Genomic DNA, 25,961 nt, shown 5'->3' on the forward strand with positions numbered 1-25,961 from the left:
TCTCACTGCCCAGTTTGCTCACTCATGGGGATGTGGAGCAATTGTTTTGCCGACTTCATAACTTGGTTTACCCCTCTATCTAGGGAAACCTAAAAAGAATCTCTAGGGTCACATTATAGACAAGTTTGACTGTAAATTTGCAGGATAGAAGGGCCACTACCTATCCTATGTCGGGAGAGACTCTCTCATTAAGGCTACTCTATACAATGTCCCAATTTATCAAATGTCATCGTTTCACATCCCGGTCTCTATTGCAGCCCACCTACAGCAGCTTATGAGGTATTTATTGTGTTCCTGAGTGGTACAACCAACAAAAATTTCACCAAGGCTCTTGGGACAAGTTGTGTAGACCGAAAGCTTTAGGTGGCTTGGGCATCTGAAACCTGAGAAACAAATTCTGCCCTTCTACCGAAATTGTGGTGGAGACTTTTCTCACAAGAGGAACACCTATGGCAAGAGATTCTCCATAGAAAATACCGAATCCACCCTACCAGCTGGATGCCCTCAGGCCAGGCCAATAGCCTCTCCTCTGGCTTCTGGCGCTCTATTATGTGCTGCTATGACATTTTCAAATCTAATTCTCGCATTCTCCCAAGAAGTGGCAGCCACACTTTTTTAGAATGACACATGAGTTTGTCATACCCCATTGAGAGACGCCTTTCTCGACCTTTTTTTGCTTACTGTAGACAGATGCTTCCATCCTTGACCAATTCCCCTTAATGATTTCTAGTCACTCCTGGTCTCCCTCCTTTAGACAGAACCTTCGAGACCAAGAAGTGGAGCTTTCCTCCAACTCCAAGCCTTATTGCAACCCATTTATCTCCCACTCTCACGCATAGACAGACTTATTTGGTCCCCCAATTCTCATGGTCCTTTCATACATTCTTCATGTTATTCGAGTGCAGCATCCTCTCACAACCCTCCTCGGGCATTCCCATCTTCGGTCAAAGCCTGGTTATCCTTCATTCCTCCTAAGCTTCAAATCTTTAATTGGCTCTCTATCCACCAAAGGGTGCTTATTGTGGATCAAATTCAAAAGCGTTTTCAACCGATGCTCCATGTGCCATAATGCTGAAGAAACCAATGCACAATTGTTCCTCCACTGCCCGGTAGGCAAGTTCCTTTGAAGGTTCTTCAACTCTTTGATTGGGTTTGGGTCACCCCTCAGTATGTCCCTGACCTTTTTAACCCTTCACAATCCCTCCCATGGCCCAAGGCAGGAGCCGTACAATGGAAAGCCACAGTCTCTACCATTTTGTGGTCCATTTGGATCAAAAGAAACCATAGAATTTTCAAGGTGCCAGTAACTCAAACAGTTAACATCAAGGAGAAAGTGTTAACCTCGGTCATTTTTTTAACCAAGAACCTCAAGAGATTGGGGCTAGCTCCTCTTTAGAGTTTTACCTCAATTGGATCCATTGTGTCACCTTTCCACCCCGAGGGTGGCTAGGGCCCCCCCATTATGGAGGTCCCCTCATCAAGGATAGATCAAATTGAACTTCGATGGATGTTTCTTAGATAACCCAGGATCTGCCGAGTCAGAGGCCTGTTCAGAGACCATTCCGGTCATATTATTTGCTCCCTCTCCAAACACATTGGTACCAATGATAGCGCATGTTGCATTACTTGAATGTATGAAGGAGTATAGACCACAGTAAGGCAATTGGATTGCAATAGAAGGAGACTTCAAGCCTATCATCACTTGAGCCTCCAGTTCTATCGATCCCCCTTGGAGACTTGCCCACATCTTTGACGTCAGCACAATTGAAGTTTCATGGACTCATATTTGGCGAGAAGCAAATTCATTGGTTGATACCCTTGCAAAAGAGCAGCAGCTGCGCCATAGATTGGCACTTAAAACATTTCTTGTACATAGTTACAATCTCGAATTCTCAAATCGAGTGTACACAGAATGTTGCACATATTTTTGTATCTTATTTTCTCTCTAGTTGACACCCGACCCTGGAAACAGAGCCCCCCCTTTTTTGTATACTTACTCTTAATACAAGTTATATTCTCTAAAAAAACAAACCATTATAAAATAAAATTTTATTTTTATTTTAACTTCTAAACCCAAGTACAGGTTCAAATGACTTGGACCCAACCTGGGTTCAGGTCCGGGTCCGGGTTCGGGTTCAGGTCTGGGTGAAACCTAGTCGACCAACCCCGACCCAAACCCATTGCAACCCTTACTGATACCTCTCAACAATTCTACTTTCAAGTCAAGACCACATGCCATGCGGGCTAAAGCTTGGCTTGAAACAAAGCAAAGTCCACCTAGTGGTTCAAGGACCCTTCCAACTCAGCCTGAACCCCTAAGCAAGTTCATTCCAAATATGGCTATCAAGAGGCCAGTCTGTCCTGTGCCCTTTCTGGGTTCGGTCCAGTTTTGGGCTGCTTCAGGCTCCAAAGCAATGCCTGCATGTCAAACCTAGACCCAAGTACTCTCACTAATGGAGAATGTGCTACATGCCATGGTGGCTCTAAAACTTCTCCCCGACCAATCTTGAGACCGTTGCAGATCACTTTTGATTATCTTCATCATCATCAACATTAGAGCTTTTTCCTAACTATTTAGGGTCGTTAACAGCACTTTTAATCCTGAAACTCTTGGAACTCTTTATTTTGTCTTCATTTCTACTGAGCAATCAATTCCTCCCATTTTCTCAAATCTAGGATTTTATCACACTACTTGTGATGATTGTGCCCTGATTTTATCAATTCCTCCCATTTTCTCAAATCTAGGATTTCATCACACTTCTTGCAATGATTGTGCCCTGATTTTCTCAGTTCTTCAGTACAACTCTACTGTTTCCTTCTAGATTGCTTTCCTCTTCATTCTTCTGCAACTTCTAATATCCACTAGCACAGCTCTCATAGGTTTCCTTATTGATTGCTTTCCTCTTCATTCTTATGCAGCTTCTCATATCCACTAGCGGAGCTCTCATTGGTTTCCTTATTGATTGCTTTCCTCTTCATTCTTCTGCAGCTTCTCATATCGACTAGCAGAGCTGTCATAGAGGTAATAGGGCCTGAAATAGAGGTAAAATGGAAGAAAAGCCACTAGCAGAGCACTCACGGAGAATTAGAGGTAAAATGGAAGGAAGCTATGAGTTCAGTTCGAAAGGCTGGCTTGAAGCTGGAGCAGAAAACAATAGGTAAATTTCTTGGGTTTGTGGGCAGTTGACATTAGGGATTTTGGAATCATAGTTTCAGGCAACAGACAAGAATGGGAACAAATACAAAGAATAGAGAGAGAGAGAAAGAGAGGCAATATTTAGGATGGAGAGAGATGCATCCAGGCCAGGCTCAAGCCCTCAACATAGGCATTCGCGGTGGGCCCAGGCCTAACATTTAAAAGAAAATTCAGGCCCAGGCCTATCTGCATAAGTTCAGGACAAACTTGACCCGGACATGCCTATTCGCAGCCCTATGCTACCAATAGGCCAAATACAGGCTGCACCAAGCTTGGCTCGAGCCTGGCCCTAGCCTGGACTTTATAGCCAAGCCAGGTCTCAGCCTGGTCCGTGGAGCCAATAGGCTACGTGAGCAGGCCCAGACACCCGCAGACTGGTGTGGTTCATTGACAATCCCACCTTTTGACAGGTAGGAGGAGACTGTGCTATTAAGTACCAACAATATAATTAGAAAATTTCGTCCATGAACACTTATCCGCCCAAATCTAGCATTTGCATATCTCTTTTTTTTTGAAGCTATCTAGCATCTGCATACCACTTATAACAAGTTAGTCGCATGTCAGGAGAGGAGGCCCGGCTGAATTGGTTAGCGCTTGGCAAATTTCAAAGCTATGACTTAGGCTCAATTCCTACTAAGGGAAAGGGCCCTCTCCCCACTGACTCGCCCGCAAAAAAAAAAAAAGAAGTTAGTTGCATGTCATTTGCAAAATTGTAAATTGATATTATGAAGTTCCTGCTGAACATTCGAATGCAGAGGGCTCTGAAATGCGAGTCCTGCTGAACATTCGAATGCAGAGGGCTCTGAAATGCGAGTCCTGCTGAACATTCGAATGCAGAGGGCTCTGAAATGCGAGTCCTGCTGAACATTCGAATGCAGAGGGCTCTGAAATGCATAATAAATCACGTTCTAGGACGTACGAAATGGTCGGTATAGATACATAGCAAAAGCATATTCCTTTTTTTGTTTTATTGGTAGCAAAACAAACATCCTTGTGCTTACCAATCGAAATAGAAAGAAAAAGGTGAGAAGATTATCCTGAAGCTTATTTAGCATGAGAGAAAAACGAACTCGAATGCAGATGAGATTGGATCTTGTTTAGTAGAATTTTGTCTATCAATACATGAAAAAATAAGGCTCTCACAATTTCAGGCATCAAAAGAACCTCGTGCTGAAAATGTATCTCTTTCACAAGGCATCTTTCACAATTTCAGGCATCAAGAACAGCCCGTACTCCATTTATGGAAATGGTTTAGTTCGTGAGCTTTCTCAATATTGATTCTGCACGCTGTTCTATTCTTGGCAAGGCCCAGTCATGCTGAATTATGTCAAGACTATCCTTTTCTGCACTCAAGCTCTGAAACAAAATCCCCCCCCCAAAAAAAACAAAAAATTCAGATCTTCAGAAGTCTCAAGGATGTGGATGTTCAGGAAAGTAACTGTTAGTTTCATTATTTCCTCTGTTGTTCAAAGAAAGCTCATTGACTAAGCAGCTAACAGGAAGGTTTCAAACAGATATTTTTGTACCCAATTGAATTTACAAAGGAACATGCAAACAAAAATCATGTATTTATACACCTAATGGAGAGTCAAGGCATGTTAGCACCTTTGTGGCACAACAGGATACCCCAACAACTAGATAGAGTTACGTCCTTTTTGAATAAAAGATAATAATAATATATTAAATAAAAAAAATTCCTGAAATCCTGATGTCCATCATATTTGGTTAGTGTTTTCAGCTTAAGCAGTCCACTGCATTTAGTTTAGAAGCATCTTTGTCTTCTATGATTGGTTTCCGATATGGACAACATAGTCCTTTGAATATGTAGTCTTTTGCACTTGTTTCACAGGGTCCTTGTGGAATATTTAGTCATCCTCCACATTGTCCCTAGGGTAAAATTTCTACTACTTACTAGACGTTTGGCCATCATGTAGAAAAAATCAGAGTATTCTCTTGTTCCATAATTCCTAAATACTCACATAGCATTAGAGCTACTCAACGGAATCTAGGGTTAAGCATTTCCAATTCTTCAATTGCAACTACGTAACCTTGAACTCCGAATAGATTGTAGAGCTGACAAACCATACAGTTGAACAGCCTCTAATTTCTTGAAGCTTCAAGAAAGGCTGAGAAAACTTCGAGAAGACAGGAACTCTATGCTTGTAAAGGTGATACTGCATTGAGTAGGAGGTGCAAGTTAGCGGTCTATACTTAAGCAACTAACACCTGAAACCTGTGTCTTGGATTAAGTTTCTTGCTCGTATCTTAAGATCCTTTCGGTGGTTCAGCTGTGATAGACAATTTGCAACAAATCTCCTCCATAAGGGGATCTCCCAACATGAGTGGCGATCCTGCTCCAGAAACATGCTCCCAAAGAGGGAAAGCCCTTGAGCTGCAATCCCATTGAGGAGCGTGATCTCCAGCCAATAAGAGTATACTATGAGACCATATATTGTTTTGGGATTGTATATTATGAGACCATATGTTATGGGTACAAGGAGGTTACGATCATTTTTAGCCATTGAATGTGAAATCCAATAGATTGAAGTGTGTCACAACATTTGAGAAATTTTATTGCAAACTTTGTGTTCAATCAATGACACATCCTCAACCACCTGATTTCACATCCAACGGTCATTAAAGATTGTGACCTCCGTGTATTTAAAGTAAATGGTGTCATTGTATATGTTTCCTATTGTTTTTAAGGAGATGAAGCAATAAATGTATATCAATTAAAAGAAAGAAATAAATGCATATCCATAAAAATAAAAATGAAAGCTATGCTTGTATATCAATTAAAAAAGAAAGCAATGATTATTCAGGTCCATGCTCCATAAATTGTCCAAAGGAAGAGAAATTCTTAAATCTGCATCAATCATAAAGGGAGTTTTAAATGCAATACTCCTAAATCCCATTTAGTGTAGGACATGGTGGGTCCAACATTTTTTCAAATGATTATAGAATTTTGACCCATCATCTTTTTAAGATACGTATAGGATTCTCTCTCTCTCTCTCTAGATTTCTATATTTATTTGCTTGATTTCCCTCATGCTTTAGTTCTTTCAATCAATTGAAATGAGGAGGCACATGTGAAGAAAAGGGCAGGACTTCTATACGATTTGACCAAAATAATATCCTTTATTGTCAGTCACAGTGCAATATCAAATAAATAGTATATTATTGTAAACGGCTTATGTATGAGAAGATTGAAGTAAATAAATGAGTAATAATTCACATTTTTTAGTAAATTCATTGTAAGTTCAATTAAAGAATTGCTAATATTAATTGTGCATCTAATATTAAAAGAACTGTGATTAATATTTTGATTTTTAAAATTTCTCTAGTTTTATATATTTATTATACGGGTGCGCTCATGGTGGTCCTGGACTAAGGAAATCCGAAGCAAGCAATCAGGACTCTTGAACCAGCTCCCACCACCAACAACTATGGGTCAATGTACTAGAGCAATTAACACATTTGTCTTGAACTAATTTTCTCGCAAGGTTCTTAGATTCTTCAGTTGTTCAGTCACAATAGATACAATTTGCAAAAAATCTCGTTCATAGGTCAAAGTCATTTTGAGTTGACCACGACATAACAAAGGCTAAATCTCAAAAATAATAGTGAGAAAAGAAATGTCAATTCTCATGAGAATGGACTTTCCCAACAATCTTCCCCTCCGAACACACGAGGAATCACCATTAGTGAATCTGCCCAAATTAGTTTCTACTCAAGTAATCCATCCCAGCCAAGTTCTTACAGAGCTTATTCCTGGTCATCATAAAGGCCTTCTTATTATACCCAACTACAATAAGGTTTTTCTTGCGCCACATCTCGACATCTACACAAATCCCTCTATCTTAGGAGCAGAATTTCTAAATCATAAAACACATTTTGGAACAAACTTTGACATAACCACATATCAAATAAAAAAATAAGCCAACATTCTTTGCCTGGACTCACAAGAAACATGCTATACCTCCCTTAAGTGAAATATCACCATTCATAAACACCCATGCATACATTCATATCTTTCTAATATCCCAGGAGCATAATTTCAATATTCTTCCCCTCCTCACTCGAAAGGCTATTGGCACTCAATTTAAATTGATCTACATGTGGCCTACTACCTAGTTTATCTTCCACCGATATCCCTTTGTCTTCATTCTTCAACTATTCATAGTCAAGTTCTTTATTGACTTTTGGCACACGTACCAATTTATGACTGCGGTCCTTGCGCAAGCAACTCATTTCTTCCTACTCATATCTATTAACGAGCAGTTCTTGAAAGTCTTTTCGTTCACCTCTGATTCTTTAGAGATATCACTTCTTCGCCAGATTTCTCCATTCCTTCTCATGAGGGCAAGCTGCATTCCTCTACAGTTGAGTTCATCTCATCTTTGGGAAGTTGTTCCTTTGAAGGATAGAGTACTACACACTAGACCCCAAGGCATTGTAAATGCCCCTTTTTCAAGTGTTTTGTTTTCCTATCAAGATGATATTGTTTCACAGGTCATTTATCATTCATTTTTGCACAAGGACTAAGCAATGGAAGGAAAGTACTATCAGTCATAGAAAAGAGTAAAGGGAGACCAGCTTGAACGCTTCAGACGTTGATGATTTGAATACCACTACTAACCACCCCAATACCTCCCCTCCCACCATCCAATACCCCGACACTATCTAGTTATTTCCATTCAGACACATCATTCTACATGTGGTAGGTTCTGGTCTTAACATACAAAAAGCATTAAAAATTATCTGAGGCTAGCTCTATTATCAGTTGCTAGAACACTTAATATGCTCTGATACCAGTATAGCAGGGAAGCAATATCCTCCCTTCTATGTGCATGAATGAAATCCAATCATTTCTATCATGTAAAAATAAGAAAAATTAATTATTTTTCTCAGTTTTAATTTCTTATCTCTTGAAGTTAGGTTTCTCAGTTTGTCATGTTCTTTTTTATTTATTTTTTTTCATATTCTTTTTTTTTTTTGGCAGTCCAACCAATCAAATATGGATCACCGAAACTTTCTCTAATTTGATAGTTAATCCATTGCTAAAATAAAGGAATAATGATCTCAACTTTAGTTGTTGATATTGTTTGTATACTGAGGAAACTAGAGGTGGCGAATGGATTTGCTAACTTGGTTCTTATTGGGGACAGGTTGGGTTTCTAATTTCCAAGTCCCATCAGTGTCATAGAGTTTCATATTTTGTAATAGAGCAATGGTTTTAAATTAACTTGTATTACATATAATATTAAGGGCCTGTTGGATGACAATTAACTTTATCTGGAATAGCCAATCTCAAATAAAATTAATATATTCTGGATAATATTATTTTGTTAGCCGCTTACATACAGTATTATTTAACATTTTCAGTGATTTCCAGCTATTTTTAGCTATTTGTCGCTTAAAATAAGAGATTTCCGCAAATTACTTTGAATAAAGTAAACAACTCTTAAAAAAAGATAAATTTATATGAAAAACTGCCTATAAGTGTATCTCAGATAACTTTTATGACGGACACTGCTAAACAACAATTAGGATTAATTTTAATTTTATTTATAAACTGTCTAATTGACAAATAGAATTGACTCATTTGAGTATTTCAACTAAGTTATGAGTTTTTCTTCACTGGGAATAGGACATGCCATTATATCAGTGACATTTGACTACATAACACACATGCCAAGCATGCACTATTGTGCATGTATAAGCATTACTCTATATGGACTGCCTTCTCAAGCTTAGCAAAAAATAATGTGATTTTTTATGTACAATCCTTCAATGAAAATAGGTTCCTTTTCCAATGCAATATGAACCAATTCAAATAAGAGAGTGTTTTCTCTAATCAGAAAAACAAAAGGAAGATGAACTAGTTAGCAGACAATTAACTATAAAAAATGACTTAAATGGCAAAGTACATCTAAACAATCAAGCATATAATATAGTTCAAAGAAACAGAAGAGCAAGTAATTAAAAATATGCAACAATAGAACCTATACATTCAAGCATTTTGTTACCCCATATCGACCACATTTTTGCCTTTGTATACGTGACAAATCTTAATACTGCCGTCTCAAAGAAAAATCCTCAGGCAGTTTTCCCTAAAGTGAAAAGCAGGTGTTTGACTTTTCCTAGGTAGCCAACTCCAACCAAAAAAGTAGCTCACAATGAGCAAGAAATTCATATGAGATCATATGTGAAGTATAAGATACCTTTGTTGGATCAAAGCCAAAGCCACCCATTTGCATCATCCGTTGCGTGTCGTCCAAGGCTGACACACATAATATGTCTCAGTGACGCTAAGTAAGTGTCCATAAACTAAGTAGAGTAGCAATACTGCAAAGTAAATGCCAAACAAAACAAACTATAGCCGCAAAACAAAGAACTGAAGAGAATCACTAACCATTTTCTTCTCCCAAAATGAGGCTGAAGAGACCCCTCAAGCCAAAAAGATTTAGGAAGTACCTGAAAAGAATATTTGAAGATAACATATGTTACAAAGCGAACATAGAGGGGAAAACAACATTTTAATATAATATTGTAATTATATACCATGAACGGCTGCTGACATAGCTGACATCAACCGTGCTCAAGTCAATTCCATTTTGCAACATGGATCTGAACCTCTGCGTAAGTGGAAAAGGGATCTTGGCTGGAGAGAGGAACATTATGTCAATAATAACAATATGATATCTGCATAATAATGTAATATCAAAGTGAAATCGGACAACTATGTTACAGGACAGATTTCCTACATGAATAAGGAACTCCGAGAAACACCTAGAAAGGACTGAATCCAAGTTGACAAATTTTAGAAACATAAAACATAGGAGCATGCACATTTCTACTTAGAAAATTCAAGAGATTCGAACATCATTGATGATGAAACATTCACGCTTCATGTGTCCAGTTAATGCTATTAATTCCATAGGGTGGTGTTCAAATTCCGAATAACTTGTTCGTGAACTATCCACATTTTGTCAAGAAAACATCCAAAAATAAAGAAAACATGCTAGTAGAGAATCACACAAGGACATATTAAAGAAAACTAAACTTCATCTGAAACATACAATGCAAATATATAATGTGCCAGTATGACCTTTATTTTTATGGGTACGTGCTAGTATAAAAATTAACACTCAAACTGCATATAAGAAAGTATTTAATTTATTATAATGTTAGGAGATACAGTTATGTCATTCAGGATTGTAGCCTAGTTTTCATGAACTAGGGGAACCGCCTCTGAAAAAAGATGCAACATCCTCATCATCATAGTTTTTTTCCAATTAATTGGGATTGGCTACACGAATCCTAGTCTGTCATTCTACTATATTAAGGCCCATGCCCTCAGTGAAGCCATAAGTCCCCAAATCTTTTCTCACTACTTCCAACCATGTCCTTTTGGACCTACCCCTTGCCCTTTTTGAGTCTTCCACTTGAACTAACTTGTACATCCTAACAGGTGTTGTACTGAGTCTGCACCACACATGACCAACCCACTTAAGTCTACTCTCTCTCATAAGCATAAGCATGATTTTCTAAAAGAAGCATAAGCATGATGTTCTCCAATTGTATAAAGAAGGCTTGGCCTAATTGAACAAGAAACTGCAGTAAGCAAGTAGGTTTGACCTGGTTTTCAGAGGGAAGGCAAATGGCATGGACTAAACCCTAATAAATATGTAGTAGAGTATCATAACAGTACAATATTTTAATATCCTCGTGCTACTGGTATTACCATGAACTAATCTGCTTGATTTCATAGTTGATTTCTTTTTATATGAGAGCATAAAATTTTTAATTAGGTAAAATATTACAATCTATCACATTTAAGCCACTCTTTCTATCTGTTCATAAACTTGCAAAGAGATACAAAAATAGAGACAGGTTAGAGCAAAAGAAATTGAATCATCCTGTCTTACAAAATAAAAAAACAGATTCACGAAATAATTGTACAAAAGTTCAAGTCGAGCATCACTATGTCAAAGGTATTGTCATCAATAAAAAGTAGAGCACGTATCAAATACATTTTTACACAGCCCTTCTTTACATGGTCCAACTTTGATTGCTAGGCACCACTACTTTGACAATTTGACTGATTGACATGAGTTGCAATTGATACTGAAAAAATTATAAAGCAACCACATGACAAAGGCCAATGTACGATCAACAAAATCTTCACACGTGCCACTTCTACGTACATTTAAAGAAATGAGAAATGTAAAATAAAGAAGAAAAGAATCTAAACAGATTGGGTTGAAAAAACTCATATAAAAGATTCCAGATCAAGTCGCAATCACTGAATTATATAAAATATATGTGCTTCCGAAAATGTAGATGAGGTTGAGAACTGCACCTGCAACAAATCCTGAGAAGAAGAAGTTCACCCACGCGAAGGTCAGAGTCTGAACAAAGATAACAGCAAAACATTAACTCATCGAGTGCAGATAAGAGGAAAAAGAAAATCTATTAATCGTACTGAAGAAAGTTACAATGCCAGACCTGAGGTATGATCATTGAAAGGTTCTTTTTCATCATATCAGTAGCCATGTTTGGATCAGTAAGCATTTGGGCTTGTGGGTTTTGCGCCTGTCCTTTTGGAACATAAAGCAATCCATTTTCCTACCATGGTTTTAAACGCATATCATATAATCCTTTCAGTAAAATATGTTTAAGCAATTGTAAAAGATCCTAAAAAGTTGACCCCCTGTCTGCTCTTCCAATAAGATAAACAGTGACTTATTATCAACAAAGAAATGACATATTTTTTTAACAAAATAGAATTCCCCAATCAATTCTAAGATTTCTAATGCATTTTTCATGAAGGTGGAAAATTCTAACTTCCACAACCATTTTAATATGCAAAACAGGAAATATAAAAAGATATAATCTCAAAGTTATATTTAGTGTTTTAAACCATGGACTTGGTTCTGGACTCGCTAGGGTCCCAAACCCGAATCGGAAACTACAGAGACTTGGCTGAGTCTTAAAAGAGTTAACAAAACACACATTCAGAACCAGCCGGTTCCCAAGGATTTTCTTCCTGACACAGCAAGCTGCCTAGTCTGACTAATTTTGCTGGGTGCAAGTCAGACTTGGAGACTTCTAAATCACTGCCAGAATCACATTAAACCAAATACAACATTTCAAATCCATAGAAGCCATAGCTTTTCAAAACCGAAGTTATGAATCTATGCATTATTTCACTTCTGTCACACCGATAATCAAATTATATCCGTTCTTAGCTAACTTGAATGAATAGCAGCTGAATAATAATGAATGAAGGATGCGATGAAGGACAGCCAACAAGATAAAACAAAGGAGCAAATATAGAATAAACAGTTTATGCAAATAAATCAATATGCATTTTCCGAAGGTAGGGATTGCACATCCCCCACCCCGCCAAAAAAAAAACCATGACAGCAGAAAAGAAAAAAGAAAAATAATAAATTTATATAGAAAAGGTGTAGCTACTGTTGCTTGCTTTCTCACACATCCTTCAAGGCCCAAGGAAAAATAATCCCAACTTTCCAAATAAAGCTCCTATTTCCCTCTACTTTTTATTTTCATTTTTATTGGATATATTTCTACTAAGTCTTCCCACCAGAAAGACTTCCTTTTGATTTGCCATAACAAACAAAAAGTTTTTCAAAATCCTTAAGTGTTTGAAACTTGGAAATTAATGTTTTGAATTGCAATTCTCAATCTTTGGGGTATTGATGAGGACACTGGAGGGGACAGTCAGCATTATAGATCCCCTCAAAGTAGATTCCGACAATTGGCGCATCTATCATTCGCCTTTGTTTCTGTAGGTTTCCTTGGTATCCTACCATTTTTGTTTTCCTCGTATTAGTTTGTATATCTTGATAAGTATCTGTTTGTCTAATATCTATCAGTTACTAGTTTAAGTATCATAATTTTATGAGCAAACATCGTGCAAATTCATGATGCCAAAAAGCAAGTTCTTACATAAAACTACTAATACTAAAAAAATTCTTCCAAAACTGAAGGATCCAGTGTCCAGTAACAAGAACGATACATTATTTTTATAATACTCTGATACTTAATTATATTATCAATATTTCATGGTTTTCCTGAGTCATCAGGCTTCAAAGACTTCGTGATTATCCTTTGTAAGTAGATCTTTTCCCCCCTAACATTTATTAATTTAGATTTTCCAAATGTGCCAAGAGAACGATGCTATGATTTTTTGTCTTCATTATCACTATGATGCTACAATTTCAACTCATTATGCTACCATGCAACTCACTGATGCTTTGATTCAAGTCACCCAAGTTCCAAGCCAATTCAATTAACTTGCTGGAGATTGAATGAAATTCCCCCAGTAAGAGAACATGAGTCTAGCCATTGTTAGAATGAAAAATTAAAGAATTAAACCCAGAGATTTCAACTAAAACTTCATGGAACTCATGTAGTAAGAGTCCAAAATTTATATGATAAATAGTCCATGGAAATTTCATGTACAGAGTTGATGTGAACCAAAGCAATGGAGAAACATACAATTTTCCATTAAATTTTGCCCTCCTCAGACTGGTGAGCTAACTCTCTCTCTCTTAAATTCTCCAGAAAATTTGTAGAATTATATTGGTATTTATTTCAATTAGACATACTTCAGAAGGGGAGAAGAACGAGAAACCAAACCTCATTGCTAAAGTAAACACGACGGGACCGGAAAGACTTTGCAGGGATGAGATTTGCACATGTTCGCAAATTCCTTGCTCTCATCACAACCTGACTGGAAAAAAACCAACAAAAATTCAGTTAAAAAAGGAGAAAATAAGAATGAAAAATCCAGCCAAAAAAACACAAAAAGCAAAGAGGGAAATCATAAATCCTGCTAGGAATAGGGATATGCAGATCAACACAAGAAAAGGAGAATACAGACGTTACTAGGGTTTGATCCTAGAAAGACAGAAAGGTTATGGAGTTCGCGTGTGATTACTTTTCTTTGAGGATCTTGATATCAGGCGGCTGGGACGAACGCATGAGCTTCGTCACAAAGTGGCGTAGGATACCGATGAGCACCATCACAAGAGAGAGAGGGATCAGAACCCAGTCCCTTATTGCACTGTCCAATACCAGATCCTCTGCCATCTCTTCTCTCTCTCTTTCTCTCTGGTTCCCTTAGTTTCTCTCTCTAAGCTTATTCGCTCTCTCTCTCTCTCTCTCTCTCGCTCTCTCCAGTCTCCACCCAGTCGCTGAAAGTGGGTTTTATCGAGAGAAGAGGAACCCGGTTTCTATGTGGCCAACCCCGGATACGTAGAAATACGGGTGTATTAATAAATCGATGTTTTTTACTTAATTTTCATATAATATTTAATATAGAGATCATGAATATGAAAAAAATAAGTAAATTTTTAAAAATTAAAAATAATAATTTCAGTAAAAAAACATTTAGACCACTAGTTTTCGTTGTTTTTACATGGAACACCTACTTGCATCCATCTTTAAGATGGATGCTTTACACTTTCTGAGGTGCATATGTAGAAATGCGGTCCAGTCCGCATGAAACAATTGCCCTTTCCTAAAAAGTAAATAACAATTGTTTCATGTTTACTTGACCGTATTTTTATAAGAGAAATGATCTTATAGGATTCTCCCCTACCCATGTGTGTAGAACCTCAAAAGATCACCATTAAATTTGGGACGGATTTCTAAAAAAGTCAAGTCTCACACCCATATGATAATTTTTCTATAGATCCGTGTCAATTTTAATGATGATCTTTTGGAGTGCTACACACATGGGTGGGGGAGGGTCTTATAGGATCATTACTCTTTTCATAATATACAGTCTAGGTATAAAAACATTTTTCTTTAAGATCGATGCAATTAGGTGGTCCATCCAAAAACAATTGTAATTAACGGTCCAAATGATTTCTTAATAATTTTAGTTTTCAAAATTTATTTATTTTTTCATATTTATGATCTCCATGTTAAAGATTATATATCCTCTAAAAATTAGGATCAAATTATATTTAAAAAATATATTTATTATCAAGCCCGCATATCTATATATGCGGGCTCAGCCGCATGCCTACCACGTCTAAAAGAAAATGGTTTGATAGGACAGTTCTATTAAAATACGTACAACCTCACCTCATTAGTCATCAAAAATTACAATTCAAGCATTAGAAAACATTTGCATCAATCATCTTGGCTTTGAAAAATGTGTATATTAACAAATTATCCTTTTTTTTTTACAACAGTAACGAATATTATTAGAAGTAAAAGAGATTACAACAAAAATTACAACAACAAAGAAGATAAAGATAAAGAGGCCATCGATATTCCTTTTTTGGCTAAATCTTAGGCAATAGAGTTTGCTTCCTTATAAACATGATGAAAGACAATGTAATACCAGAAGAATAACTCAATCAATTTGTACAATAAGATTAAAAGCTGCCAACGAAGTCTTGACAAACTTTTGCACCAATTAATGACATTGTGAGAGTCTGTTTCAATGATCATATTTTGCTCCATACCTCTCTCCCTAGAGGTTCGCAATCCTTGTAGCAAAGATTCAAATTCCACATGATTAGCAGTAACCACCCCTCAAGGCCCAGCATAACAAAAAGTTATCTGACCTTCGTGATTGTGACATCCCCCAACTCCTGAAGGCTCAGGATTTCTTAAAGAAGAACCATCAAACTTTAATTTCATGCATCCCATGGCTGATGGGTTCCAATTACACGGTCATCTCATTTGAAGAGTTATTTGCATGACCAAATTGGTGCAATTAGTTCAACATTGTTCCTTGAAATCCCGCAACCCTCCTTTGTAATGCTAAACCAATTCTACGTAGAAAAATTAATTTTGCTTTGGAATTCAGCCAACCCTATAGCCATACCATCAAAGGTATGCCTGTTTCTTTCCAACCAAAGTTCTCATATGATAGCACCCCTCAAAATATCCCATAACATAATGCTCATCTTGGGTTGCCCTAGAATCTTCCGTTGACTCATTAAGTGACTAACCGAAAATGGGATAGGTCAAGGCACACCTATTTCTGCATTGTTCAATACCATAAGTGAGAGGTAAAAGGGCAATGCAAAAATAGATGATCATCAGTTTCCTCATCTTGTCTGCAGAAAAGACAAACATTAACGATGATCTTCCCTCTTTTCCTAAAGTTGTCAATAGTTAGTATTTTCTTTTGAGACAGAATCTATATAAAACCTTATAACTTATGGGGTATGTGCCATTTCCGAATGCCCTTTAGAGTAGATTGAGTCCACCTTACCCTGTCATAGGAAAATAAATTATATGCTAATTTCACTGAAAATATACTACGTGTTTCTAACTCCCAGATGGTCATTTCCTTTGGACAATCAGATATATGAAACCCATCCAAAGACTTAAGAATGTCAATATATTGATTCACCATTCACCCTAAAATTAAGTGTTCATAGATCTACAAGATCTGTATCATTTTTTTAGTTTCAAATTTTATTATCAGTGTTAGAAATTGATTTAGATCCATCATGGAGAATTTTGTTGCCGAAAGAGCTTTCCAGATGAGGATTCGAGGTGAGGCTTTATTTTGTTTTCATAAAGCCTAGGCCCTATAGAAATTTCATCTTATAGGATGGCTAATTACATGTATTACCATCATTAGTCAATCATAAAAGATAGAAAGACATCAAATCATTAAAATGTTTAAAATGCTAAATGTTTGAAGACTATTTACTTCTTTTTTTTTTTTTTTGACAATGTTATGCTATTTTATTAATAGAAATGATTAGAAATAATAAATTACACATGAATCAAAACATCAAGAACTAAAAGATCATCAAGGCTCATACCAAACTTGGCCAAACCATCAGCTACGGAATTGGCCTCGGGATAAACATGTTGAAACAAGACCATCAAAATTTCACAAATATCCATGACCTCCGACAACATCGGCAAATATTTTCCACGGTGGACTACTGCGTTTAGTACACCAGTTGATCACAATTAGAGAGCCACCCTCTACGCAATAGTATAAATTTGGGAATGTATCCCTCAACAACCTCAAGCCATTCAATAAAGAAAAGAATTTTGCATAATTTTCCGTATTGATCCCACAATAACCCATATATGAAAGTAACACCTCACTATTTGAGTCCCTCACAACCCCACCACTACCAGTACAGCCTAGGTTCTCTAAAGAACTTTCATAAAAATTTAGTTTCAAGCAACCCTCTAAAGGAGGGTGCCATCTACCGTTTGGTTGAAAATTTCGAGAAAAAATTGTTACAACATGCTGTAAGTTTACCCAAATATCCATCTTAGGAACTCCAAAGCCTTCTTTTGTAACGGAAAATCAACTCCACAAGTTGTCCAAAACATTTCTTTTGATCTCTTCCAGCCCAAGAGTCACACCCTCAAAGGTCATTCTATTCATTTCTTTCCATATTTCTCATAAAATCGACGCCTTGAATGTCTTCCAAAAAATTCGAATCCCGCTCGAAATACCACCAAGTTCCAGATGAGCAAAAATATTGATTTGTTCATTGGGCAATTCTCTTACACAGTAGAATTGAACCCTCATCTTTATATAAAGATTCTACCACTCTATAAAGAATCAGTTTGCCCAATTAAACCCTTATCTCTCCTTGATGATTTCCAAAACTGATGCTGAAAATAAGCAATTATTTTACGCAGCAGCCTTCGCTCTTAGATTTGTGCCAAAAAGGAACCCCATGGAAGACTTTTTTATCAACATCTCTGTTGGTACGTGTATGTGGCCATGTGGCCTTTAAACATGCAATATTCTCTCTCTTATAATTTAATGCTTATCACTAAAAATGAGAGGTTTCTAAGAGAGAAAAATTACCATTATCTAACGGCTAGAAAGTAACCACCCACTTCCCCAGATTACAGGGCCACGTTTTCTAAGAGATTTTAGGAGGAAGCCGAACGTTGGAGAACGACTTCATTCATCCCTCTTTAAGAAGGGTTCCATGGCCATGAAGATGTACATAGAAATTTACAGAGTTGTCACTGTTCTGGTAAAAGGTTGATCTTTGCGATCGATAGTCTGAAGACACTGGCCCTAATCCTAGAAGTGAGTCCATCTCTTCCCTCAAGTTTTCAACATTGGTATCAGAGCTACATTGTGGAAGCGTGGTGGGCTCATAATCTACAGCAATACGAACATAAACTGTTCGAGAAAATTTTTCTTTGAAGTTGTAGCTTACTGAGAGTCGGTAAACTTATTGATTTAGCTAGCAGAAGACCTTTTCTTAAACACAATTAAATTTGTTTTTGAACTTTTAGGCATTATTTAAAAATTTAAAATGGCATCTAGGCTAGTCATGTCATAATTATCCAAACTTGAAAAACTCAATGGGACCAGTTTTTCTATGTGGAAAGGAAAAATTTGATATAATTTTTTTCAAGATAGGGTAGATCATGTCCTAGAAATAGAACCACCAGTTTTAGAGCCTAATGCCAATGGTCAAGCCAAAAAACGACTTGAAAAATGGTTAGAAAACGACAAAGTAGCTAGGACTAATATGTTGAGCTTTATGGAAGATTATCTACTTAGAGTCTTTGAGGATTATATCACAACTCAAAGTATGATAGGTGCCTTATCTGAAAAGTATGAGAGCACTTCTAAGACCCATGTACAATTGTTGTTAGAAAAATATAATTCTTGCAGAATGAAAGAAACAAATTCAATGGCCGAGCATATCAATAAAATGACAGTGCTCGCAAAGGACCTTGCTGCAGCTGGGAATCCAGACCCCGATCGCATGCAAGTGTCTATTGTCCTTAACAGTCTCCCTCCATCTTGGGAGTCTGTTGTAATTGTATTGAACCTTTCTGTGCAAGGGATAATCATGTTAAATCTTCCTATGCATCTTAATATTGAAGCTGAGAGAAGAATGAGGAAAAAGTCAAATGAGTTCCACTTTTCCCAAAGTTCATCTTCTCAGATCCTCAAAAAACCTTTCAATTATCAGAAAAATAATAGATATAAAGGAAAGAGGAGAAATTTCAAAAATCAAAAGAATAAAGTTGAGAAGACCTGTTTTTATTGTAAAGAAATTGGACACATCAAGTTTAATTGTCCTAAGATAAAAAATAAAAATAGGAACCAAAATAACAACCATGTTTGAAATAACCAAAATAAGATAAAGGACTTGATCTACATAGTCCTAAAATCAATAGTTGCCGATCAGGACTTGAGAAATTGGTGGGTCGACTGAGTCTCTACTCGACATGTCTCGAGCACCAAGGATGGATTCACAGAATTGAAAGAGATTGTAGCCGGTAACCAACAGATTTATATGATAAATGACACCTACTGCGATGTACTAGGTGTTGGTACTTTCAAGCTGTGTTTACAAAGATGAACAAATCTCTTATTGACTAATATATTGTATGCGCCCAATATGAGACACAATTTGATTTCTGTCCCAAGGCTAGACGACAAGGGTTATGAAATAAGGTTCAGGTCTGGTCAGGTTACCACTAAGAAGCATTCTAGAGCTTTAGTGTACAATACTAAAGTTGACAATTTGTACCGACTGAATATTAATGAGAGTTCATCATTTTCTGGTTATATTGATGTTTTTATGTGTATGGATGATCTATATTTATGGCACTTAAGATTATGAGATATAAATAAAGACAAAATGAATCAAATGGTTAAAAAAGGCTTGCTCTTCAATTTAAGAGCAAGTGTGTTCAAAACATGCCAGCCATGTATTTCTAGTAAATTAACTAAGAAGCATTTCCTTTCCCTAAAGAGAAAAGGTCTAGTAAACTACTTAGTATTGTTCACTTTGATATATGTTGCCTATTAAATGTGAAAACACATAGAGGTATGGAATATATCATAACATTATAGACGATTATTCACGTTGTGGATATGTATACCTAATTAGTAAAAAATCAGATGCATTAGAAACATTTAAAGAATATAAAACTGAGGTAGAAAATCAGTTAGGTAGACATATTAAAATTCTTTGAATAGATAGAGGACGTGAATATTGCTCCGCCTTTATTTTCCGAATTTTGTAAGGAACATAATATAATTCACCAAATAACTATGCCATATACACCACAACAAAATGGTGTTGCTGAAAGGAAAAATAGAACTCCAATGGACATGATTAGATTCATGATGAGCCATTCAAATTTATCACCTCATTTTTGGGGTGAAGCTCTCAACATTGCAATGTATATCATTAATCGTGTTCAAACTAAATCTATAGACTTGACCCCATATGAATTATGGACAGGTAGGAAACCTGACCTTACTATCTTGAAAGTTTGGGATTCTTGGGTACATGCGCTTATACCACTACAAAATAGAGATAAATTACAAAGTAAAACTATAAGATGCTCTTTTATAAGCTATTCAAAAAATTCTAAAGGATATAAATTCTATAACCATGATACTAGATCATTAGTAGAGAGTCGTGATGCTCATTTCTTAGAAAATATAGATGATGAAAATATTTTAAATAAGCCTATTGACTTACATGAAATTGATAAAGATAAGGGTCTGGTAGACCCTGTTTATTAGACAAAGTATATAAACTTAAGAAATCTGTATATGGTCTAAAATAGTCTTCTAGATAATAGTACTTTACTTTTCATAATGCAATTACTGAAATTGGTTATATAGCCAATATGTTAGACCATTGTGTATATGTCTGGAATAATGAGAGCAATTTTATTATATTGTCATTATATGTGGATGATATTTTGATAGTCGGTAATGATATTGGCATGATTAACCATACCAAATCATGGCTAAGTTCCCATTTTGATATGAAAGGTATGGAAGAAGCCTCATATATATTGGGCATTAAGATAACAAGAGATAGAAATTCAAGACTTCTATGTTTATCTCAAGAAAATTATTTAGAAAATGTTTTAAAGAGATTTAAGATGAAAAATTGCAAGCCCATAGATACATCTGTTTGTAAAGGCTTGAAATTATAAAAAAAAATGTATTTATTAAATGATAGTGACAAAGCTGAAATTGAAAGAATTCCATATGCTCAAGCTGTAAGATGCATAAATTATGTCATCTTGTGTACAAGACCTGATTTGAGTCATACATATGGTATTGTAAGTAGATTTCAGAGTAATCCTGGGATGGCTCATTGACAAGTACTAAAACGGACACTCAGATATATTCAGAAAACTAAAAATTATAAGTTGTGCTTCCAAGCTGACAACTTAGAAGTTACTGGGTACTCTGATGCAGATTTTGCAAGAGGCCCAGACGATAGAAAATCAACCTCAAGAATTGTATTCCTCTTTGGAGATGGATGTGTTTCTTGGTGTAGTAAAAAACAAGGTTGTGTAGCTCGGTATACTATGGAAGCCGAGTATATTGCTTGTAACATTGCTGTAACTTATGCCATATGGATTAAACGTTTCATAAATGATTTAAAGTTGTATATAGCTTACAGACTTGTTAAAAAATTTTGTGATAATCAAGCTGTTATTTCATCAATTAGAAATGGAGCAATAGTTCCAAGGGTAAGCACATTGAAATTGATTATCATTATATTTCTGATATTATTGGAAAGAATGAAATAACTGTAAGTTATTCGCCATCTTCATATATAACTGCAGACCCTTTAACAAAGGGATTGAGTGCAGAAATATTATCAAAACATGTAGCTTTGATGGGACTTAGAAATATTTAAGTAAGGAACTCCCAAATGGGATAGTTTTTTGATGTCTTGGTCATGAGAGGAAAAACGTCATTAACGTGAAAAACTATGACATGACTTTGGATATTTTTTGTTATGAGATGTATAACCGCACTTGCGTGAACTCCTCATAACAAAAATATACACATAAATGTTAAATTCATTAAGTGGTAAAGACTTTATGATATTTCAATATATCTGGCTCTTATGGTGGGAGATGTTGGTACGTGTGCGTGGTCATGAGATCTTTAAACGTGCAATATTTCTCTCTCTTATAATTTAATGCTTATCATTAAAAAGGGGAGGCTTCTTAAACGGAGAAAGAACTGTTATCTAACGGCTAGAAAGTAACCACCCACTTCCCAGGATTACATGCCACGTTTTTTCAGAGATTTCAAGAGGAAGCCGAACGTTGGAGAACGACCTCCTCCATCTCCCTTTAAGAAGAGTTTCATTGCCATGGAGAGGTACACAAAAATTTACAGAGTCTCACAGTTCTAGTAAAAGCCTGATCTTTGCGATCGATAGTCTCAAGACACTACCCCTAATCCTAGGAGTGGATCCATTTCTGCCCTCAAGTTTCTCAACAATCTCTACCTTTAATACAGTTATTATAGGAGTTGTGCCTCTTACATATTTCTTGATAAATCATGAATAATTCATACAAATCAAGAATAAGTATGAAATGCTAATAATGATTAAAGAAAACATAAATTGAAAAAATCTATGCTCAACTTGAAAAATCAGCATTTTCCATGTTGTAAATACTAAATACATATTTGTCACAAATACAATATCCAGAACAATGAAAAAAAATGCATTGTCTAGCTGTTGTATAGCAAATAACATCTAGCTTTAGCATTATGGTTATCTAAATCCATCTAGATATAGCATCTATTTGAAACATTTTGTGAAAAAAATGATCATGAAAATCTAAACCTAGTCAAATCACGGGTTAAATGATCAAATAACCATTTTTAATCGTTCATAACACGTACAAAAATTAAATAGAAAACGCTAACAATATCATGCATTAAACTAATAAACAGTTATGAAAATATCCGGTGTATACAAATACTATGCGCGATGATGCAATACTTATTTTCGATTGAAGCTAACACTGTGTAAAAAAGAATCCTCATTAAATTGTGTATTAAAGCTACAAAATCTGATGAGGGGTATTCTTGTAATTCAAGATGCTATAAAATTTTAAAGATGATTCATAAATTAAAAATAATCTTTTTAAAATTTAAATTTATTTTTTTGGGGACAACAAAATAACCTTAAAAATCTAAAATTTACACTAACAATAACTTATTTAAAAACTTTAGAAAAGGGCATACTTGTATTTTTAAATTGCTTCAATTTAAACATATTCAAAAAGTCAAATAAATCTTTTTGATTTTTGAAGGAGTTTTTTTGGAAAGAATTTGAAATAACAAAAATACCCTTTCTAAAATATATGAATAATTTATAATCAAAAGTCATTTTAAACATGATTAGAGTTACAGAGAAAAAAAATTCGAGGGTATGAAATTCTGAGTTTACCATTATAGTTATTTTAGCTTAGAGTAATCCACATATATGTATGTTTTTGTGTGTTTTTATGTGTGTGTGGACAAGTGTGTGTTTTTCTACCATACACCATATAATATTAGGAAAACCTAATCTCAAAATTTGGATGTAAATGGTCCTAAGATGTATTCTACTTGATTTTTTAGAGCAATAATAGAAGTGATTTTTACACTATGTAATTAAAAATCAAATTTAAGGAGATTCTATCACTTTCTTAGGAAAATAGATACATGTCTAAGGGTCTTACCATGTGTCAATACTTGGGCGATACTATATTAACACTTCTAGAAATGAATACAACATACTCATTAAGCATCCAATAGAGTGTCTCTCTTTTTGGATACATTTCATTTTTAGAATGTGGCGTTTTCTATTTAGAAACACCATTCCTCAATGAATAATACTTTATTCTAAAAATAAAAATATTTTGGAAGTCCATTCTTCAATAAACATTTTTTTACTATTTTGCAAATATAGAAAACTGCAGCCCATTTTCACTTTTTAAACGGACAATTATCCATGTTTACACATTAAGTCAATTTTGAAACACTTAATTTACAAAAGTCAATTTTAAAAAATCGTAAGTGTTTACATATGAAAATTGGCTATATTTACATAAGCTAATTTTGAGAAGGCCCATAGTTTAGTTTTCCAAAATAACAAACAGCTTAGAATAAGAACATATTTATTTTAAATTAATAATCAACCTAAATAGTTTTTAGCTTTTTTTTGTATGTTGTTATGAGGCTACATTGGATTGGATTATAAAAAAAATGTAACGAATAACATTCAGATTCAAAAAGTAAAAACCTTTAGTTTATTAATTTAATTTATTTTTGTAATGCTTCACTATTGTTTTGACATATGAATTGTAGAATATTTAAATGCAGATATGGACCGGTTTCTGTGTGCCCAAGCCCGCATATGTAGCAATGCGGGCCTCTTAATATATCTATTTTTGAGAAGGATTTTATGACTCAATTTTTAAGAACATGTAACCTCTAACATGGAGATCATCAATATGAAAAATAAATTTTAAAAACTAGAAATAACAATTCTAGTAAGAAAACATTTGGACCATTAGTTTTTATTGTGTTTACATGGAACACCCATAGTTACCGAGAGCAAGAGCAGGAGCGGCTACGGTTCCGGGAGTGAGAGCGGCTCCAGTTCCGGGAGCGGGAGCGTCGAAGCGATGTCTGCCTAAAGCTCCGAAGCTCAGGGGGCAAGTTCCGGTGAGGATAAAAGTAGCGGATTGAGATCCCGTATGAACAGGGAGTGCATTCCCAATACATCGGGATCGAGATCCTTATTTAGCGGGAACACTTTCCATGTCAAATGGGATCGTGTTCCCATATTTATTAGGATTGTGCTCCCATCGACAACAAGATTGCGCCCCCATCTAAGAATGACCGTGTTCCTATTTAGAAAGAATCGAGCTTCATTCAAGGAAAGATCATGTTCTGTGCATGATTAGTCCACGCTCCCATCGCAGAACTCTACTTTTATGAAAATTTGGCTTAAAATATAATTAATTTATTTCTAAAATTAATTTGATTTAAGAAATTTCTTTTAGGATGTTTCGGGACAATAGGGATGGAGAAATGTAGGGATCACGCTCCTAAAACTCTAGGAGCGGGGATTAATTTATTCAAGAACAATATCCTAAAATTTAAGGAACACATTCCGTGCAGTATCAGGAGCGATCTCCGTTATGAATGTTCTTAAGAATCCTAAAAATAGGAACGAGCTCCCAAAAAGTAGAGATTGAGTTCCGATCGAGATCCCGGCTATGGAGCTGTGCTCCGAAGAGGGAGCGCCACCCTAGTTGGGCTCGCGTGATAACTATAGAAACACCTACTTGTGTCCATCTTTAAAATGTATGCATTACACGTTCTGGACGGCATATGTAGAAATGCGGTCCATCCCGCATGAACATTTTTCCTTTTAATATATATGCATATACGTACGCTTATATGTATACAATACAAATAACGAATATTTTATAGTCGAACTTTTGAATGGAAGATTTTCGAATATCCCCCACGCAAAGCGGCGACAGAGAAAAATAGTACAGGTCATGGTCATAGTGGGGTTTCCGATAGCAAAAGAAAACAATTATACAGGCCATGGCCATGGGTGAAATATAAAACTCATATAGCTTTCATAATATGATTTTTTATTGGGTTATGCATACCTTGAACTATTTATCACGCAACCAATGGTTAAAGGGCAATGTTTTAAAATTTGCCAGTTAGGATAGGGAACTGTTGACTTGGATCAGAAATCGGTAATAGAAATTCACTAGTTCTTAATTGGAATTGGGAATTAGTCTCATAGAGTCACCCGACTTCATTAGAGAACCTGGTGAGTTTGTTAGGCAGCTGGATGATCCCAATCGTGTAATCTCCACCCATTTTAATTTTAAATTTTTTTTATTTTTTATTTTATTCCAAAATTAAAACCTTTTTTTTTGGGTACCTATTCTTGTGCAG

General features: G+C 35.7%; 1 protein-coding gene across 2 annotated transcripts; it reads right to left on the bottom strand.

Annotated features, from left to right (window-relative positions):
* Window positions 1-4,262: 4,262 nt before the first annotated feature.
* Window positions 4,263-14,424, bottom strand: LOC18446671 (ER membrane protein complex subunit-like protein (Protein of unknown function DUF106, transmembrane)). Of its 2 annotated transcripts, none has more exons than XM_011629647.3 (8): window positions 14,169-14,424; window positions 13,868-13,961; window positions 11,708-11,827; window positions 11,562-11,610; window positions 9,761-9,860; window positions 9,612-9,673; window positions 9,421-9,479; window positions 4,263-4,552 (listed from the first exon to the last, which is right to left on the bottom strand). In XM_011629647.3, exons 1-8 carry the CDS (start codon window positions 14,318-14,320, stop codon window positions 4,448-4,450), a joined length of 741 nt encoding a protein of 246 aa, XP_011627949.1. In that variant the 5' UTR covers window positions 14,321-14,424; the 3' UTR covers window positions 4,263-4,447. The 2 variants fall into 2 exon arrangements, with proteins under 2 accessions (XP_011627949.1, XP_088705617.1); XM_088849491.1 differs by having other exon boundaries at window positions 4,263-5,613.
* Between the last annotated feature and the right edge of the window lie 11,537 nt (window positions 14,425-25,961).

The sequence above is a fragment of the Amborella trichopoda genome, chromosome 10 (genome assembly GCF_054954075.1).
Source record: "Amborella trichopoda isolate Santa Cruz 75 chromosome 10, AtrichopodaSantaCruz75HAP2 v2.0, whole genome shotgun sequence".
NCBI lineage: Eukaryota > Viridiplantae > Streptophyta > Magnoliopsida > Amborellales > Amborellaceae > Amborella > Amborella trichopoda.

Coding starts and splice junctions, on each gene's coding strand:
- LOC18446671 (XM_088849491.1), bottom strand. CDS start 14,320: ATGGCAGAGGATCTGGTATTGGACAGTGCAATAAGGGACTGGGTTCTG. Junction 11,611..11,707: donor TTTCAATGATCATACCTCAG/GTCTGGCATTGT, acceptor ATCTTTGTTCAG/ACTCTGACCTTCGCGTGGGT. Junction 5,614..9,420: donor TTGGCTTTGATCCAACAAAG/GTATCTTATACT, acceptor TATTGGCTGGAG/ATCACGCTCCTCAATGGGAT.